Source organism: Tripterygium wilfordii, chromosome 8 (genome assembly GCF_013401445.1).
Source record: "Tripterygium wilfordii isolate XIE 37 chromosome 8, ASM1340144v1, whole genome shotgun sequence".
Lineage (NCBI taxonomy): Eukaryota > Viridiplantae > Streptophyta > Magnoliopsida > Celastrales > Celastraceae > Tripterygium > Tripterygium wilfordii.
The window spans coordinates 869679-883060 of record NC_052239.1 but is presented as its reverse complement, the minus strand read 5'-3'; the positions used below and the strand labels follow the sequence as shown (position 1 = coordinate 883060).

General features: G+C 38.4%; 2 protein-coding genes across 3 annotated transcripts; both read right to left on the bottom strand.

Annotated features, from left to right (window-relative positions):
* Positions 1-63: 63 nt before the first annotated feature.
* LOC120003453 (ethylene-responsive transcription factor ERF025) lies at positions 64-1201 on the bottom strand. The gene has a single exon (XM_038852449.1). The coding sequence runs from the start codon at positions 1151-1153 to the stop codon at positions 500-502; it is 654 nt and encodes a 217-aa protein (XP_038708377.1). The 5' UTR covers positions 1154-1201; the 3' UTR covers positions 64-499.
* A 1513-nt stretch (positions 1202-2714) lies between these two features.
* On the bottom strand, positions 2715-12181 carry LOC120003888 (probable transcriptional regulator SLK2). Of its 2 annotated transcripts, XM_038853030.1 has the most exons (10): positions 11869-12181; positions 10119-11299; positions 9779-9910; positions 9492-9540; positions 7561-7775; positions 7412-7480; positions 5254-5354; positions 4529-4622; positions 4352-4421; positions 3035-3927 (listed from the first exon to the last, which is right to left on the bottom strand). In XM_038853030.1, the coding sequence occupies exons 2-10, from the start codon at positions 10998-11000 to the stop codon at positions 3035-3037; spliced, it is 2505 nt and encodes an 834-aa protein (XP_038708958.1). In that variant the 5' UTR covers positions 11001-11299; positions 11869-12181. The 2 variants fall into 2 exon arrangements, with proteins under 2 accessions (XP_038708959.1, XP_038708958.1); XM_038853031.1 differs by lacking the exon at positions 11869-12181 and having other exon boundaries at positions 2715-3927; positions 10119-11000.
* Positions 12182-13382: the final 1201 nt, after the last annotated feature.

Genomic DNA, 13382 nt, shown 5'->3' with positions numbered 1-13382 from the left:
AGTTTGAAGACCTCAACCCCAAAATTAAAATGAGACTAGGAGGATATGAAATTAAAAGATTAATTATATTAAACTAATTGATTAACATTGTATTATCAAACTAAATGTGACAAAATTCATATGAGATTTTTAATAATTGACTATGGGAATAATTATCTCACCCATACATTTCCTGTAAATAGGCAAATTCCATGAGAATCTGATAGGACAGACTCAGTTTGATACAATAATTACATAGATAAAGCTAATTAAAGTCCTCCTATGTATCTGCAACAGGAAATTCACCTAACCATTCTCTCCGATTAAGACCAATCAAAACCCGACATGATGGGGACAAGATCTTAATTCTAAGACAACGCTTCAAACTCCAAATAATTCTTCTTCTTCTTCTTCTTCTTCTTCTTACTTAAAAGTTAAAACTTGAAATTACACACCACACCACACCATACAATGCCATATTATTGTTTAATTATTGTTCCTGCCTTTTATATGGGTCCAGTTAAGGATAGCTCCATAGACTTTCTCCATCCGAATTCCCAGGCGAATCTTCCGACGAACCCGTGTTTATCCTTGGCGGACTCAATAGCATTCCCTCCGCCATGTCCACCAGCAACTTTGGCTCGTTCAGGAGTGCTTCTTCGTCAATAAACTCCTGTTCAGTGCTCGCCATTCCACTGCTAGACGACGTCGTTCCTTGACCCGGATTCTGATCCGCCTTTGGTAACCGACTGGCCGCAGCACTTGCTGCTGCTGCCCGAATATCATTTGCTGACGTGGAAGCGGGTATTGGGGAGTTAAGTAAGGAATCGGAGAAGTTTAGTGGAGTGTCCGGCCCTTTTAGTGCAATAGCGGCCACGTCATACGCTGCTGCCGCCATTTCCGGAGTCGGGTACGTGCCCAGCCATATTCGTGTCGCTTTGCGAGGCTCCCGGATCTCCGAAACCCATTTCCCGCTCCGGGTTCTTACTCCCCGATATTTTGTGTGCCTCCCAGTCCCGGATGATCCGCCCGGAGATTGGACAGTTCTGGGAGATGGGTTTGATGACGTGGAATGTGGGGATTGGGCATCTGTAGGAGGATCAGGGACTTCTATGGAGTAACTTGGATTCTGGGGTTGGTCATGGGGCACGTTTTGATAAGGATTAGAGGCCATAAATTGACATCTGTGTAATATATGCGTCTCGAATTTGGGATATAAAAATGGGGTTTCTTATAAATATATATATAGCATGTGATGGATTGTATGGGCAAATGCGTGGGGAGTATGTGTGTGTCCTTTTTGTTTGTCAAATATGATTTGATAGTGAGACGAGATTACAGGGTGCAAGCACACGTATTAGGCACCAAATCATTATTCGCTGTAACCTATCTGTTCCCCAATGGCTCGACCTCTCTGTTTTTTTGCCCCTTCTTTATAAATTGTCAACCTTTTGGTTCACTGTACATATTATTATTATTATTATTATACATTAATCATAAATTAATTAATGGAGGTCATGCTTACCACTCATTTGACAAAAATCTTCTACTACTTTTTTTTCGTCGTCCATTCATTTATGGGTTCCACAGGTCAATGTCAAACCATTTTTAAGGATTTTTTTTTTGATCGAGGAACTATCTAGCTCAACATATCATTCCAACAGCTAAGTAGGCGTAAACCTTGAGCCGTCACAATAGTCCACACCACGTTGATGACATGTAAGACTGGGTTGAAACTCATATGGGAGAAATGTGACAGGCTCATAGAATAATGAAAATATCAGGGAAATACTCTTAACTGATTTAAACTCACGATCTTAGCCTCGTTCGTCTTAAATCCAGAGATATAACCAATTGAAGTATTGTTCCATGTCTATTTTTAAGGATAATACGTTTATGTACATTTACGTTTAGAAAAATGTTGGCCTGCAATGCAAAGGTGTAGGCTTGTAACAGACTCTCTCTTAAAAGTTCGCGCTGACGAAAACGAAAGCTATGCCTCTGCTAGCTAGTACTATTGCTATTGCGTCCGATGACTTACAAAACTTTAGATCAATCGAATGTGAATGTTCTTGTTAAGCTAATTTCATATCCAAACACGGTTTTGAAAACATAATTTGGAAACTCGTACAATTAATGGTGTTACTGCTTCACATGTCATGCATTAATGTTAGTCATATCGCAATCACATATTTATGGTAATAACTAAAATTGGTCCAATCGCCATCGGTCTTCCGTCCTATGAATAGAATGATCCCCACCACACGTTTGCATGTGGTCTGGAATTTGGGCCTTGCTGCTCAGAACACCTGTGGCTGTGTGGAAGTATACAGCTACATCCCACGCACATCAAGTTGGATCCACTAATCGTGACCTCCTCAAAAAAGAGAGAGGGTCGCATATAGTAGCCATTTTGGGTGAAGATCGAGAACCAATGTTTAGCCATAATAGAATAAAAGAAACTCTGCTTACAGTCGGTCCCAAGCCCGAATAAAAGAGGACAGTCGGTCTCAAACCCAAATAAAGGAGGAGGGTTGTGATAGGTTTGACAGTCAATGTAAAACTTTACCAAACTTACGAACATGAGTCTAAATGAAAATATCGTTGGGTGTATGCATTTGATGGATTCTTGGTGATGTTTTCATATACTCATGTAATCATCCCTCAAACTTTTGAGATAAAAACTCAGTTCATGATGATGATTAAAATAAAAGAGATGCAAATAAATAATAACCTTTTCACTGTAATTTGGAAACAAATTCATTTCAAGGACCAAACTGAAGCAATTCTCATGTTTTTGTCCAATAGATTACACTTTGCAAGACTTGATCAAGAAAATTTAAAAAAAAATTCAAGAAGGAGTTTCAAAAAAGGGTGAAAGAAAAAGACTAAAAATACCTAGTGAGGCAGAATGACTCGATGTCAACACAGGTTCCATGATCCTTTTTAAAAAGAAAAAACTAAATAGAAAAGCCAGCTACTCCGAATATTTTGTACAAAGATATGACTTTAACATTCACTAACGAACACCAATGAGTAAGACCAGCAAAGTTAGTCATGCCTTCCAGCCATATTCCATATTATAGTCAAGGTCACTGTTAAAAAAATCATTTTCTGTGAATTCATGAGATATATCTTGAGCAATATCATCTGGCAAATGGAGATTCTGAGGCAAGTCTGATGCTCGCTGGTTGAATCCATTATTGCCACCAGCAGCAGAAGAATCAATATTTGAACCAGATTTAAAACTGTTGCCCCGGCTGGGAGCAGGACCAGCAGTTGCTCCTGACACACTGGGGGTGGCAGCTGCTGCTGCCGAATTAGAATTATTGTTTCCAAATCCCAGTCCATTTCTCGCTGTATTCTGTCCCATGATTGACTGCTGCTGGACACCTGCACCATTGTTACCGGACATATCTTGTAGCATTTGCTGCATCATCTGTTGTTGTAAGACTTGGCTGCTTTGGGAAGACGGCAAATGGTTTTGCTGGAGGTGGGTATTAGCACTCAATGAACGCTGTGACTGCTGCGAAGTTAGATGAGGGCTTGAATAGCCACTTCCGGGCAAGTTCTGCAGTGACCCAGAGTCGAATGCAGTGGATCCTTGGAAATTTGAAGTTGGAGTTTGGTAGGTACTATTGAGAGCAGATGATGCCTCCAGTTGAAGTGAGTTGGGATATGAATTCATTGAATTCTGCCTCATGAGCAGATTCTGGTAAGTAGTCAGTGCCAGAGCAGCCTGTGCTGAACCACTTAAAGCACCCCTACCAACCATCTGATGGTTGTTGCTCATGTGGCTGTTTACTCCAGGATGCAACGCCATCAATTTATGAACGGTACTTTGGTCAGTTGGCAGACCTTGAACATTTGCTAGCTGCTCCATTTCCTGCATCTTTTGCATCTGGAGCTTAGCTGCACCGGCATGTCGAGGATAATTTTTCAGACCATCTGCAAATAAAAGTTTCAATGAGATGAGCATAATAGAGAATATTTTAAGGAAATGAAAGCCATCTAACCAGACCAAAAAATTTATAGAAGGCTTCACTAGAAGAGCATCCTGTATCATAACCAAATTAAATGTATTGTGATCCTTCGATTTCTCAGCTACAGTAAGATTAACGCTAGAGAAAAAGCTTCTCAGTTGTAATTATAGAAATCATCGTAGAGGTGAAGAGATGCACAATATATTTTTTCTCATCAACTCTTAGATGCAAATTTAAATAATAATACAATATCTAGGTGAAAACATGTCACTTAAGATGGACACAGTCACAAAGCCAGAGCATAAAATAGAATTAATATGAGGACCACATGCACATGTCATCAAAAAATACAACGCAAGATTAAGTAACACCAGCTGTAAAGGGCTTACTAATAGGTCCAGCTTTGTGTTCCCGACAATAATCAATGAGATCTTTCATGCTGTTGACGACCTCAGCAATCTATCACAAAATGAAACGAAACTTATAAGAAAACTAGAAAGTATACACTAGAAAGTATATAACAAGAGATAATTGCATGTATACACCATCTAATCCTCCTATCATACCTGAAGACACCTGACATATCTTTTGGAGAAACCCAAGTCATTTAATGACTGAAGCTCCATATTCTTTGCAAGATGACGACCAGCTGTCAAGACCCTATACAACAATCAATATTCCATCAGTTAAACCTTATTTCACTGGAGACTAAATTCAGTCCTGTCCAACAAAGTCAGGTTACTTAAATTGCAGCAAAGACAAGCAGGATTGAGCAACCAATAGGACTAAATGCAACCCATGTCACACATAAATGCATGGCATTCCCTTCCCATTATAAGTTTAATCAACATCTCCTGAGTCATGACCGTGACAAGGGTCTTTCAGAATTATAATGCACTTTTCTGCTGCCTATCTCTTCCATGGGGAACATAGTTCTATGCTCGCACATCACTTACACAGTATGGAATATCAGTTGCTACATTCTGACAAGTCCACTAGTCAAATTATAAACAATCAAGTCAATGGTAGATGGTTCCCACATATTATTATACCTAAAAAGTGTCAATCCAAGCAGGCTGTCAAAACCTTTCATTTTCATTTCTATATTTTCATTGTAGCCATAAACCTGGAGAACAAATATATGACTCCCAAGTTTCTAATTCATGAGCTACGGTAACCTTTTGATTGAACTACTCTAACTTAACATCCAAAATAACAAAAAATGGTTTTGGTAGAAATACTTCACAAGTATAATAAAATCAAGAAGGGGAGTTATTTGGTATTCACTAACATATTACTGTTTGTTTGCAAGTCCTGCTGAGAAACCCCATCAGATCCACTTTCAGCAATAGTGTTCTGGCACTTTTGTGCAACCTGAAGCAACTGGTTCACCTGCAAAACAACAGACATGATTGCATAATTTCACATAAAGATAGTTACACGGTTACACCTGACATTTTTTTTTCATATGTAAAAATCTTACAGAGCCAAAGGCACCAAAAGAGTGCCAACCCAAGAAGAATTGCAGCTGGCATTTTCATAATTCAAAGGACAACTTGACTTAAACCTAAAACCATAAAGACTGTGTAACCATGGACCTAAAACCACAAAGACTACATAACCATGGTAATAAAACGGCATAATCAGCAAAACAATAGATAAAAGTAAAGAAAAATTAATAGCAAAAAAATGACAGTAGCATCCATATCAAACTAGTTAAGACCACTTTCAGACAGCACATATAATGATCCAACTAAATTGCAATCATATTATTGTGGTGTCGACCAGAAAACAGCCAGTGCATTCACTCTCTGCAGCTGCGTATGGACCACTTTGACATTGAAGACGGTAACGAATGGAATTCATCCCAAAGCGCCAAGATAGTTGACCTCAATTTTACACTGAGGTCTGTTCTGTAACCTAAAGACGATCTCTTACTTGTTTCGAATGCATGAACTCAATAACATTGGAGTACTCAATAACACTTACTAATACACATCCCACATATGTTCCACCCATACATACCATGCATTAAAAGCAATCTACTGCTAGAATTAGTTTGGAGATGATCAAAGTTCTGGATCCCATAAAAAATACAACAGTAATCTATCCATCACAGGGCTCCTATCAATTAATCATACCTAGAAACAGAAGCAACTCAAGAAGGAATAGAAGATTTAGAAAATAACGATGATGTGAAACTGACTTTTGCTTAGATGTTTGATGCAATCCTAGATGTAGAAATTGAGATAAATGAAAAGAAGTGAAGAACTCAATGGAATTAAACAAGAACTTCATAAAATACAACAACCATAATCTGAACAGAACAAATTTTCTAATTATCAGCCAAGTAACAAACTAGAGATATGTCAGGCGAAAAACAGCAATACTCAAACAAGCCACTAGAAAGGACACTGAGGGAGCAAAGGGAAAGATAAGGAAGGCAAGAAAGGAGAAAGATGTGAGAAGAGAAACAGAACCCGATAGAAGTGCAACAAACTAGCAAGGACAAGCAGTAGGTTAAAAAAAAGGAAAAGAAGAATTAGGAACCAGCTGTAAGGTGGTGAAGTGGGAAGGTTGTGACCAAGAAATACAGCATAATACGTTGTGAAAAGAGAAGGAATAAGGGAGACGAGGAGAAGCAACAGTAAAGAGAACAAGAAAAGAGGGAGAAAGAAAGGTGAGGAAGGCTGCAGCAGAGAAGGCAGCAACCAGGAGAAGGTTTCTGAAAAAACTCAACAATTTTCTAACCCCCAAAATAGCATTTTGTAACACTGTAGCAGCTTTTATTTGTGGGGAAAGGTCTAACCCCAGTTCCCCACGACAGGTATTAGTATTACAATCCAAGTGGCAACACTAAACTTACTTGAAAACAAGATGCAGACAACCCCCACATCACAGGCAAAATATAAATCATAACTTGGAAAACAAATTAAAATACAAACATAAAACAAAACAAAGACGATAATACATCAATGTTTGACCATCCTAAATTAACTAATCCTCCATCAAATGGGCTCCTATGTCCTGCTGTCAAAATTCCTTTGAGCAAAAATTTTTAACTACAAGAGAGCATTGTTTATTTAATAGCAATAGTGTTCTTGCCAGAGAGTCCCTCAAAGTTGAGGCTACTCCAATGTTTTATAGTGCAAATTGCAGATAAAATTTCTCATTAGACATGTTCCTATCAGACATTAGTCCCTGTAAACTTTGAAGTTTGAATTGTTTCAGGCAGGACATAGACCAAATGTTTAAAGAACTGTATCCCAAGGTTTATCTTTATCTCTGCCTTTTCTTCTCTCAGATTATCAATAAACAACTAACACTCAAATTTGGCAAACTCAAAAATTTGCAGGCTCATTATTAGGTTACATAGATATGGAGCATGGAAAAGCTTGTCAGATCAAACAAGTTTAAAAAATAAATAATAAAGCATGACAAATCAGTACCTGGGAAGCAACCAAACTACGGGGGAAAAGTTCTTCGTGGCGTCGTGCACAAAATTCCCATGACAGTATCTAATGATGCATGGAATGTCAGCAACTTATTTGAGGGAATATAGCAATTATAGTTAAATTAGACCAGTACTTCAGTTCACCTTCAAGTCCTGGGCGAATATGATACGGAGCTGACCCTCACGAACAACACGAAGTTGCTCATATACACTCTCCTGAACTGCTTTTCCGTATTCTAACAACATTACTCCCGACATAAATCTGTATTCACGTGGCAAGTCCAAAAATAAAAGCTCATCGATCACACCACTGCCAAATTTGATTTCATTGAGTCGCGGAAGTACTTCAAAGGTTGCCTCTGTCAAATCGAGGAAATCAAAACAATAAACTGATTTGAGTGGGAAGTTTCGGATAAGAAAGAGACCATTCAAGCCATCAATTCAAAATTAAATCGAAGCTAGTGGCATTTCATAACTAGAAATGGATGCTGGATCCGTTGACAACATTACACCTAGAGGAGACATCAAAGAATTGCCATTTATCTTAAAGTAAATATACCATTTTAACCCTCTAATTGAGACCTTGAGAAGGATATGTTGTTGGTGAAGAGGGGGATCAAAGAAAGATGTTGCTATAACTTCAAATAAAAAGATATAAATACAATGAACCTAATGATGACTTATTAACCAAAAGGTTTTGAAATCCGACAAAAGGTTACAATCTTAGTTGTTAGGTACTTATGTCTAATAACAATAAGAACGAATCACTGAAAATTATGTCTAATTACTATATGACCAAAAATCACTGAAAATTGAACCAGAAAAAGAAGTTGATTGATATCTTAAAACTAGAAGCAAGGCAGATTACTTATACACAAATGTGAGCAATTATGTACTCTACCAAAGAGAGTGCATAAAAGCGAGCATGTGGCCCAATGGTAGAGTTGTTGGGATGCAACACAAGTTTAATTCTTGGAAACAACCTCTCCATATATTATGTGGGGGTAAAGTCTGCATACATTCTATTTGTCTCTAACCCTGCCCACTGTTTGAGCCTTGTGCATGGGAGTTCTTTACTTTTATAGGTGAAAACATGTGGCCCAATGGTAGAGTTGCAGGGGTGCACAACCTAGATGTCATAGGTTCAATTCCTGGAAACAACTTCTCCACATATTATGTGGAGATAAAGTCTGCGTACATTCTATCAGTCCTAGTCTCCGACCCCGCTCCCTCCGGGAGCCTTGTGCACTAGAGTTGTTTACCAAAGAGAGTGCATAAAGATTTGTATCCTTCATTGTCAAAAAGATAAAATGCTATTGTGAAATGGCATGACATATTCTATACAAACATAAATAAAAAAATTTGTACCAAACATCCAAAAAGAAGAATGAACAAAAGAACAATATTCAGCCAACTTCCCTAACACAGCAAAACCAGAAAAGCATACGATTGTAAGGGAAAAGCATACGATTGTAAGGGCGGTGGGTGAAAAACCATAAAAAGGTAACGATATCTAACAAGCATAGGAGCACTATTGGCAAACAAAGGGTAAACCACTTCAAGGAAGTTAGCCTGCAAGAAACTTAAGAGAAGCACCGGGAATGCGTAGCAGACGAAATTTTTTTATACCTCTACCTCCACCAATTCAATGTCAATGGGAATAACCGAATAACCCTCTGAAGTGCAAACATGTCCTGGTATTCTAACCTAAACTAGAGCATGAATGAGCAGGCTGATGGACCTTCCAGTTATGAAGCTTTAGTGACATCACTTTTCCACATCCAGAGACATGTATATTAGTGTGCGTTCTATATATGTTGTTTTTTCCCCAACAGTCCAAGTATCATTCTGACATCTTTTAACACAGTCAAATGTATAAATTAAAGAAGCGGATTCGACCATGAGATTCTAAGCAACAGTCAATTGATAGAAATGGGACAGTGAGTAGGATTTTTCTCTTAATTCCTGAACCCGTCAGAATAAAGTCAATATTTCCACAATTGACTTTCAAACAATAAACACAAACTTTCTAGAACTACCAAACAATATTAAATATCCAGAAGTAATTTCCTTACCAAATCCTCTTCCAGATTTAGAGCCACAGATGTCACACTGCCATGCATCCTGAAATAAAATAAAACGAAATTCCTCAGGGGAAAATACCAAAATAATACTATATAGTGAAATTACCAAATTATTAGTTGAAGAAAAAAATGCATATGAATCAAGTCTAGCTCATTTCAGTAATTAATAGATGATATTTCCATTAGTGCCAATATCAGCTGAATTTGAACTCAAATCTACAAACTATAATAAAAAGAGAGGAGAGAGGCATTGCAACAAACATCATATAGAAACTGACCATAGCTGCCGGGGGGAAAACACCAAGTGCATGATGCCCAACATTGTCATACAAGGACAAGCACCATCGCTTCTTTGCACGAGCAGAATAGTACTCAGCAACAAATTTCCTCCAATAGGCGATAGAATTATCCTGCAAATAAAATTTTAAGCATAACTAAAATCTTCCAAGTTTCTTCGAGAAATCGAAAGATAGAAACATTAAAATGAAATGATGAACTGTGAGCTTGTGAAAGGATGAGCATCAACTTCATCATATAAATACAACTCTAGTTTTTGCAAGATAGTGGTACAGAAATCAATTTCAAAAACAAGAAATGGCATCCAAGAAAGAAACTCACAGGTGGCCGTTGCCGCTGATGATATAGGTACTGCATCAGCCTACGGGCACATATACCACCATCGAGATGCTTCATAGCAGATACTGGCTGCATGGCTTGTTGTTGCAGTTGCTGCCTCAACTGCATCTGCTGCTGTAATTGGGTTCTTTGCAATTGTGGCATGGACTGCATAATCTGCTGCTGTTGCCTCAGTCTCTGCTGCTGAAGCAGCACTTGTAACTGTGGATTGCGGCCTTGCAACTGCATGGAATCCTGTCTCTGCAGTATCTGTTGCAGGATATCTTCTTGCTTAATATCCAATCGTGGCTTCTTGTTAGGATCTGAAATGAAGGACCCAGGGGCCCGTTGGCCCATGGGTAGTGCAACTTGGCCACTTTGTGATGTGGGCAATGACATAGCACCGGAAACCCGTTGTTGTTGCAGCTGCTGACCCTGCCGCGCATGTTGAGCAGTCACATCTTGATGATTTCCCTGCTGTATTACAGAGGACCCATCAACAACTGATGAACCTGAAACGCTTATATTATTGGATGAAAATGACAATGGCGATGCTGGCAACCGCATATATGATTCTGTATTGATGCTCGCACTTCTCTGCAGATGAGGACCCACAGAAATTGCTGAATTTGCATCTGTAACCAAAGAACTAGCACCCACACTTGGTCCTGAACTTGCCACACTATTCAACACTGCATTGTTCTGATCCCCAGAAACAGGACCCAGATTGGGACGTCCAGTTGCGGGAATAGAGTTAGGTGAGTTTCCAAATGATGAACCCAAATGAGAATTAACAACAGCCTGGGACTGCCCATCTCCTTGAAAGAAAATTCCAGAACTCGAGGAAGAATGGGTTAACCTTCCAGCCACCCGAGAAGGGGCCATTGAAGGCACTGTTCCCCGGCAACCAGGGTCCAAGTAGCTCTCCAGACTAACTAGTATTTGGAATTGTAATTTAAGCTCAATCTTTTCAATATCATAAAAATACTATACTTGTGCCAAAAAAAAATCCCCTGAAGACCAATTCACAACTACAACATGCTAAAGTAATAATATTGATATTACCACTTCAGCAACAAATGAGAAACAGAAAATCTGAACCCTTTCGCATATACTGTCAGCGATCAAGAGGCAAATTATTACGAATTAACAAGCCCTTGAGATCAAATGGCGTGAAAGGTTTCCTGAATTTACAACACCCCATGCACAGGACAACAACAACAATATTAGAAACAAGCTACGTGAGAAAAGAAGTGGTGAAATATTAAAAAACTAACATTTTCATAAACGTAAATCAGGGTAAAAAAGCAGAGCAGAACCCAGAAAGAAACAAACAAAAATTATGGTTTCCTAAATCCTACCTATTTCAACAAACCCTAATTTTCAACTCAGGTAGCTCCAAAAGTCTACTGCAAAGGAAAGCTTGGATTTACACTAGCAATCAACGACCAAACCTAAAATAATTGAACTTCCAACTACGATAACCCTCAAATAATAACGTACATTGAGAATCGGATAACTTGATCGTGTGGGAATCGATTAGGTATATAGCAAGAATCCCAAATTAGCAGATTAAGCATATTTACTCTAACGTAAGTGAAATCAAACTAAATATTTGAACAATTAAACAAACACTAAGCTATTTCGGTTCCATAGATCGATCAAAAAGAGACGAAATCTTGAAACGGGGAATTAACTAATATATGTTAAATTTTTTTGTCGAAAAAATAAAGACTGAAAGCAGAGTACTAACCTTGAAATCGATAGCTTGAGAAAAATCGAAAAAATCCTAATTTTTCTCTCTCAATTAGGAAATCGTAATCGCATGTTCGAGGGCTCTGTTTATCTATCTAGCGGGAATTGCAGAGGGTGAGTGACCGGCTGCACTGGTAGCCAGCTCTATGTCACCGGATATATCGGGTGGATGACCAGAAACGTTTCAGGAACAATACTGGAGAACATAAGTCGGTGTTAAGATCGCGCGGTAGCGACACGAGCTCGTGTGTTATGTGGCGCAATCCGATTGGTGGGTCTCGTAGGTTGTCTTTGATGGGTCATGACTCGTGAGGATATTACCTGAGTCGGTCTTGCAAAGGTAAATATAATCTGCAGTCGTGTAATTCCACCTTTGTACAACCGACGCACTTTGTTTGGAGATAAGCGCGGTAGCAGGCAATTAGGAGAAAGATCAGGAGGACGTGTTTGAGTATCATTGGTTGACATTTTTACTTAGAGAAGGTTTGGGCATAGACAACTCATAACTTGATAGAGGATTAAGCATTGACCATCACATTGACGCACGCCTGATCATCAGACGCACAAATTGATAGAAACAAAGACTCGCGTGTAAGTGCAAGCATGATGACAATGCCAATCCAGTTTAATCTCTGTTTCTTTCAACTCCCAACCATATAAAAGAGGCTAACACTCAGTTAACATATGTAGATAATCTCAGTTTCTAACTATCAAAAACCTATTTTTTTTGAAAAAAAACATCTTATAGTAACTCTACAAATTAAATGTGTTTTTGCGAGAGCATGGGATGAGTGACATTCTGAAAAGGTAAAACCGTGCGGACTCCATGTTTTCACAAGAATCGAACAATGTGTATTGGACTGAAAATTCTAATATGGTATTGAAGTCAGCTCCACCATTTGCGTCACCTATTAGGTATTTTCATATGTCCTTAAGGACGGACCACCCACAAGTAATCCTAACTTGTATAATCCACTTATTGGGTTTGTTATACCCCAACTTACAAATGTAGCGAAGTGTTAACATATATAGATAATTTCAGTTCCTAATCATTAACAACTCGTTTTATTTGAAGAAAACATTTCGTAGTAACTCTATAGTTAAACGTGCTTATGCGAGATCACTATTGAGATGAGTGACTTCCTGGGAAAGCAAAGCCGTGCAGGCTCAATATATCCACGGGAACTAGACTACTGAAAATGAACAATATTGTTGATGTGTATTGAGCTGAAAATTATAATAAGACTAAACATTAGGGGTGTTACAAAAATCAATTAATCGGTTATTTTCAAAAAGTTTACAAATAACTTATTGATTGGTTGATTATTTTTATGTAATTTTTTTTAAAAAAAACCGACAATTTACACCCCTACTAAACATGATTTCACTGTACATCCTCTTTCCTTATCGTTTCTTTATTTCTTTCTTTTTATAATTCTTTTGTGGCCATTTTGGGTTGTCGTGGCTTCTGAAATTTAAGAGAAGCAAAGGAAGAAATGTTTAGGGGGAAAA